This window comes from Selaginella moellendorffii, unplaced genomic scaffold, assembly GCF_000143415.4.
Source record: "Selaginella moellendorffii unplaced genomic scaffold, v1.0 SELMOscaffold_142, whole genome shotgun sequence".
Taxonomy (NCBI): Eukaryota; Viridiplantae; Streptophyta; class Lycopodiopsida; order Selaginellales; family Selaginellaceae; genus Selaginella; species Selaginella moellendorffii.
The window spans coordinates 321475-327661 of NW_003314403.1; the positions used below are offsets into that span (position 1 = coordinate 321475).

The 6187-nt window shown below is 48.3% G+C and overlaps 2 protein-coding genes, 1 long non-coding RNA gene and 1 pseudogene across 3 annotated transcripts in view; 2 read left to right on the forward strand and 2 right to left on the reverse strand.

The window, feature by feature from the left end:
• LOC112340423 overlaps positions 1-69 on the forward strand; it is a 3201-nt gene extending 3132 nt beyond the window's left edge. The window contains exon 14 of the mRNA XM_024666530.1: positions 58-69. Coding sequence (XP_024522298.1) covers positions 58-69 — 12 coding nt within the window. The remainder of the gene's footprint in view (positions 1-57) is intronic.
• On the forward strand, positions 62-1141 carry LOC9645796. The gene is made up of 2 exons (XM_024666487.1): positions 62-936; positions 997-1141. Exons 1-2 carry the CDS (start codon positions 89-91, stop codon positions 1091-1093), a joined length of 945 nt encoding a protein of 314 aa, XP_024522255.1. The 5' UTR covers positions 62-88; the 3' UTR covers positions 1094-1141.
• LOC112343307 lies at positions 1087-1797 on the reverse strand (annotated as a pseudogene).
• Positions 1798-5519: 3722 nt separating this feature from the next.
• LOC9645768 lies at positions 5520-5737 on the reverse strand. Its single transcript, XR_002991225.1, has 3 exons — positions 5694-5737; positions 5587-5640; positions 5520-5536 (listed from the first exon to the last, which is right to left on the reverse strand). It is a non-coding gene; the product is annotated as an uncharacterized LOC9645768 (long non-coding RNA).
• Between the last annotated feature and the right edge of the window lie 450 nt (positions 5738-6187).

Consider the following 6187-nt stretch of genomic DNA (forward strand, 5'->3'; position numbering starts at 1 on the left):
TAACAAGGTAGGCCGAAAGCTTCTTTCATCCTGCCCTGACCGTCCACCACCTTTTAGTGTTGTGTATAACGACGAGTTTGCATCGAGGATGTCCGTGGCTTCGCTAATGAGGCTCCGCGCGGCCTCGCTTCGAGCTCTAGCAGCGGACTCGGACACCTCCGAGTCGGCAGTGATAGCGAGAGTGGCCAGAAGGCTCTTCGGCTCATGGAGGCGAGGCAAAGCTTCCAATGGAGTGGCCACTGGCAAAACTTCCAATGGAGGAGCCACTAACGAAGACTCCAATCCAAGTCCCGGTGGAGCAACGCAGTACAAGCGTGGCAAATGCGGCCACAAGCTCAAAGGTGGAGCCTTTCTTTGCTACCATGCTTGTCACTGTGTCATGGGCATGCCCAAGGGCGCTCATGGCAGCTCGACCGTGGTAATGGGAAGGCCGGTTGTTTCCGCGGCCAATGGTAGTGTTAATGGTGACGGTGGTAAGCTAGAGGCGACCAGGGTGGTGTCCGGGGAGGTTACGGTTGAGGAGAACGGTTCTGACGGGATGGTTGCTTCCCTGGATGCAGGATCTCGAGATAAAAACTCCAAGACCCGAGATGCCCGAGATGTCCGAGGTGATGTCCGAGGTGACGAACTCGGCTCTAGTGGCGAGTTTCTCCGAGGTGTAGTGAGCGGTGAGCTGCTTAGCAATGGGATCCCGGGCCAAGGCGAGAATGGTCTCGTAGGATTCAAGCCGGGGTCAGACTTGCAAGAGATATGGCCAGTGGAGCTCGTGATGCCAGGCTTGGTCATTCATCTGGTGCGTGTTCCAGACGAGGCACCGGGCTCGTCTTGGTTTACGCGGAGGAGGAAGAAACAGCACCAAGCAATCCTGAGAGACCGAGATGATTTCCGGGACCTCGTGGTGTCTCCCTCAATGTTCCTGGATCATATGCCATGGAGGTAACGTCGCCAACCTTGGTTCTTTTCCGTTCTTTGTTGTTGAGTTTCTGTGCTTTGCAGGTGCCAGCGCGGGTTGAACGACGTTCTCAAGCAAGTTTGCACTCGACCACTTCACGCGGACGCGGAATCACAAGGCATCCAAGTCGATGGTTTCTGAAGAAAACTTTCAGTTGAAAAGAGTGGAAATGACAAGCTCTTGCATGAATTTGACTCGCAAGTTTGCTTCCTTCAGTTTGTCGCACTGCTCCTCCGGGGACAAAGCTGCAGCCTCCAGCCTGTGTTTGGAGAGGAAGATTAGAACCAAGACAACCGCGAGGCAATGCCATACCCTTTGTGTGAAGATTGGCTTGCGTGCGAGCTATCAGAGAGCGTGGTGAGGAACGGATCCACTGTGTTACTGGGCGGTGGAGGCCTAACAACGCTTGCATATGGATCTCTCTAAGCTCCTTGGTGAGCAAAGCCAAAGTTGCGTTTGATGCTAGTGCTCCTGATCTTCGAAAACGCCGCCGTCTCTGGATGTGGATGTGTAGTCAAGGAGAATTATCTGATTTTGTTCGTGTTTCAAAACGTTTGAAAGGATATCTTGGAAAGCTGACTGTGGTCTAGCATTATGTGGCCGGCCATGTCTTTCCAAACTAGATCGGACAGACCTGCAGCTAGATGAACTTAGCACATCGCTTGCAATAAACAAGAGAAAGAAAAGAAAATTCGAAGGAAACACAGGATAGCAGCACAGACCAACCGCACAGAAACTAAAGGCACTTACTGCAACCTTAGACTCATAGCAGTGCTCGTCTTCTAGTGCGAACAAAGGACAGCAACATCGTAATCTTCGTAGCAATAGGGACACGAGTACTCGGTATGCTTCGTCTGGATTATCTGGCGATGAAGAGAAAGAAATGAGAAACCATTCCAGAGATTTAGATATCCCCCGTACCTGATTGCTGGCGCTTGGGAGTTGACGAGGAAGCAGAAGAGGAGGACGAAGTTCCGGTGATTGCCGTTACAAGCATCTCCATCGCCATCCATGTCGCAAGTCTTCCTTGCCAGTGGTGGTAGCGTTGGTGGCACGACCAAGCGGCCCCGGTACTATAACGTGTTGGAACTAAGCTGAACATGCACACAACCAGGGCAGGTAGCTACCTGGCACCGGTGTAGGAGGTTCTGGGTTCAATCCCCGGCCTGTCCAGATCCATTTTCCAACATAACGGCCCCGGGTGCTAAGAGGGGTCTGACAAAGCCTCCGCCACCACCACCACCTCTCCCCCGTCCCCTGGCTAGCACCTCCTCGACCGTCACTTGTGCTAACCTTGCGCTAGAACAATGCATGGAAAAAGGGCCCTGCTTTTCGTTCTCTCGCTTTCCCTGTGCCTTGCGCCTGGGCCTTGTGTGCTCGGTGAAGGAAGACGACGCACCACCCGGCCACCGTGGACGCCACGTGGCCGCCTAGTCGGGCCAGTTGAAAGAGATGCGTAGTAACTCCTTGGGCACACGTCCGAATCCCTGGCTGATGCGTAGCATCGCCTCAAACTCGTCGCTGTCCTTCTTCAGGCCGGAAAGTTGCTGGAGCGCCCTCTCCATGAAGGCGTCGTAGCTCTCCAGCGATTGCTTGGACGAGTTGGAGGTACTGCTTCGGGGGGACGACCTCACCAGGCTGTGGAGTGAGGACGAGAGCTTTGGAGAGTGCACAAACGGCATCATCTTCGTCCAAGGGTGGAGGAGCCGGAGGAGCCGAGGAAGTATCAACCTCCATAGCTTCTTCTGCTGGAACAGCCAAATCCATCTTGTCTGCACGCTCGGGCTCTGGATCTTGACCCGAGTTGCTAGCCTCGCCTGGAGCTCCAGAATCTACAAAGGGAAAACCAAGCGGGAGTTATATCCTCGTCGTCGAGGACGAGTCGAGTCCTCTTACCGACGTGATTCGAGTTTCCATTGCATGGATCGTTACACATCCGCGTCAAAACGGCTTGTATGTCGTCACCAGTCTCGGCCTAGCGGACCCATCTCATCAAACGAGGAAGAAAAACTTAGCTAGCTCGCTTAGCTAACAAACCTAAACATGTTTGTGTTCAACATCTTTGGCAGGTACCTGATTGTCAACCGATGGCTGTTGCTTTCGTTTCCTCGGAGAATATGTTCATAACTGTAGTTTTATGTAAACAGAAGAGCTGGTGGACATAAAATGGTGAACAAAATACCTGAACAGGCGGGCCAACAGTTCTCTGGAGTTCGATCTGCTGTTATATGTTAAAAATAACGGTTGTGGACATAAAATGATAAATATAAAACCTCAACAGGCGGCTGATCGTCATCGATGGTCCCTGCCGGGCTGGCCTCAGGCAGCTCCTCATCTTCCTCGGTGTTAAAAATAAATCTTGTGAACATAAAACGGTAAACAACAAACCTGAACTGGCAGCTGATGGTCATCGGTTCCTTGCTCAACAGTCGCTGCCCCTTCAGCTTCGGTCTGTTAAATGTTAAAAGTAAGACAAGCGCATATAAAACTGTAAATGGAAAACCTCAACAGGCGGCTAGCCTGCTTCATCTTCCTTGGTCTGTAGTTACATGTTAAAAGTAAACATTGTAAACATAAAAAGGTAAATAGAGAACCTGAATGTGCCTACGGTTGAGAAGCTCTTGGGCCTGATGGCGGTCGCCCGACATTGGATTCTCGAACCCAGCAGCAGCCAGGAGCCGGCCAAGAGTAATCAGAGGGGGTGCAGGGGAGTCGTCGATGGTGACAACAGCTGGTACTTCTCTCTGAAAAATTTTTTATGAAAGAAGAAAAGAGAAAAGAAAAACCTTCTTCCACTGTAACTTCTTTTGCTCAATTTCGCTTTCAGCCTTTTTTGGAAACTGATGTTAACTTCAAAAGAAAAAGAAACCAAAATAGAGAGCTTGCTTCTCTCTCCTAGCCCTCCGATCACGCTTGCAAGTCTCACTCACCCTCTAGTACTTGTCTATAAGTTTCTCGTACTCTGTAAAGGTTGCGCGAAACGAGCAAATCTCTCTGAATTCTTGGTTTGTCGTTATAGGTCCCGGTGAGCTCTGACCTCATCGCGCTAATCAGAACCTTCTTTGTCTTTGTCTTTCTCAAGAAACTTCTCCGCATGCATATATTTTTTGTTCTTCGATGGTTGGTGGGATCAATGTTTCCTCCCTGCTCCTCACTTAAACAATGTCTGCAACACAAACAGCACAACGTTAAACGTCCACACAGTAACTATAAAACTGATTTCATACCTCTTCTCTGTTGTGGACCTTCAAGTTTAGTTTCCTCTTGAGAAGAGGTATGAAATCAGTTTTATGGTTACTATGTGGACGTTTAACGTTTTGTTGTTTGTGTTGCAAGTGACATTGTTTAAGCGAGGAGCAGGGAGGAAACATCAATCCCACCAACCATCGAAGAACAAAAAATATATGCATGCAGAGAAGTTTCTCGAGAAAGAACAAGCAAAGACAAAGAAGGTTCTGATTAGCACAAGGAGGTCAGAGCTCACCGGGATCTATAACGACAAATCAAGGATTCAGAGAGATTTGCTTGTTTTGTGCAACCTTTATGAGTACGAGAAACTTATAGACGAGTACTGGAGGGTGAGTGAGACTCGCAAGCTCGAGCAGAGGGCTAGGAGAGAGAAGCAGGTAAGCTCTCTATTTTGGTTTTTTTTCTTTTGAAGCTAACATCGGTTTCCAAAAAAGGCTGAAAGCGAAATTGAGCGAAAGAAGTTACAGCGGAAGAAGGTAGGTTTTTCTTTTCTCTTTTCTTCTTTTATAAAAAAAATTTCAGAGAGAAGTACCAGCTGTTGTCACCATCAACGACTCCCCTGCACCCCTTCTGATGACTCCTGGCTGGCTCCTGGCCACTGCTGGGTTCGAGAATCCAATGTCGGGCGACCGCCATCAGGCCCAAGAGCTTCTCAACCGTAGGCACATTCAGGTTCTCTATTTACCTTTTTATGTTTACAATGTTTACTTTTAACATGTAACTGCAGACTGAGGAAGATGAAGCAGACCAGCCGCCTGTTGAGGTTTTCCATTTACAATTTTATATGAGCTTGTCTTACTTTTAACATTTAACAGACCGAAGCTGAAGGGGCAGCAACTGTTGAGCAAGGACCGATGACCATCAGCTGCCAGTTCAGGTTTGTTGTTTACCGTTTTATGTTCACAAGATTTAGTTTTAACATGTAACTGCAGACCGAGGAAGATGAGGAGCCGCCTGAGGCCAGCCCGGCAGGGACCATCGATGACGATCAGCCACCTGTTGAGGTTTTATATTTATTGTTTTATGTCCACAACCGTTATTTTTAACATATAACAGCAGATCGAACTCCGGAGAACTGTTGGCCCACCTGTTCAGGTATTTTGTTCACCATTCTATGTTCACCAGCTCTTCTGTTAACATGAAACTACAGTTATCAACATATTCTCCGAGGAAACGAAAGCAACAGCCATCGGTTGACAATCAGGTACCTGCCAAAGATGTTGAACACAAACGTGTTTAGGTTTGTTATTTATTATTCTGACTGTTGACTCTTTTAGTGACTCTTTTTTTGTCATTTCCCACAAAGATGTCTCCGCAAATGTCAAGGCCCAGAATCTATAAGTTGATACAATTTGAGAACATTCTCAACAAAAAAACAAGAGTACCTTGAGAACATAGTCGGAAACTATACTTGTTCTTTGGCCTTGAATGGCTGAGGCCTGCAAATACCAGCACAAATCCAGGTCAGGATCACGAGCACAATATCACATACTTTCATAAACGCATCGATATCTGGATCTGGCTTGATTCCTGCTGCTCCCTCACGCTTGGCCAGTTCAGATAACATTTCTGCGTTGCAGGCAAGAGAAGTTGGAGTTTGTAGAGCTAGTAGCAACAACATACCGACCGTATGAAGAGCCAACACCTTGACAGCGCGATGAGAAGTCAAATGTCTCCCGTACTGTCAGTTCGTCCAGGTGTACGTCATTTTGACTGGTGTATGAAGCAGTTCGTTGAGGCACAAACTCGTGTAATTCATGACCATTGTAGGTAACACTTCCAGTTACCTGCAAATTCTAAAGTTTAGGCAGTGCAATATGGTCCATTTCAGTCTGACCTTCAAGTCATCGCTGAGCTTCCCAGAAAGAGCGAGAAGAAATGTGCTTCTTCCAGATCCGGGAGGTCCAAGGAGCAGCGTTATCCTGGAAAAGCTCCCGATTTACGCAAGGAAAGAGATGGACATGAAACCGACCTCGATGGTTTTAT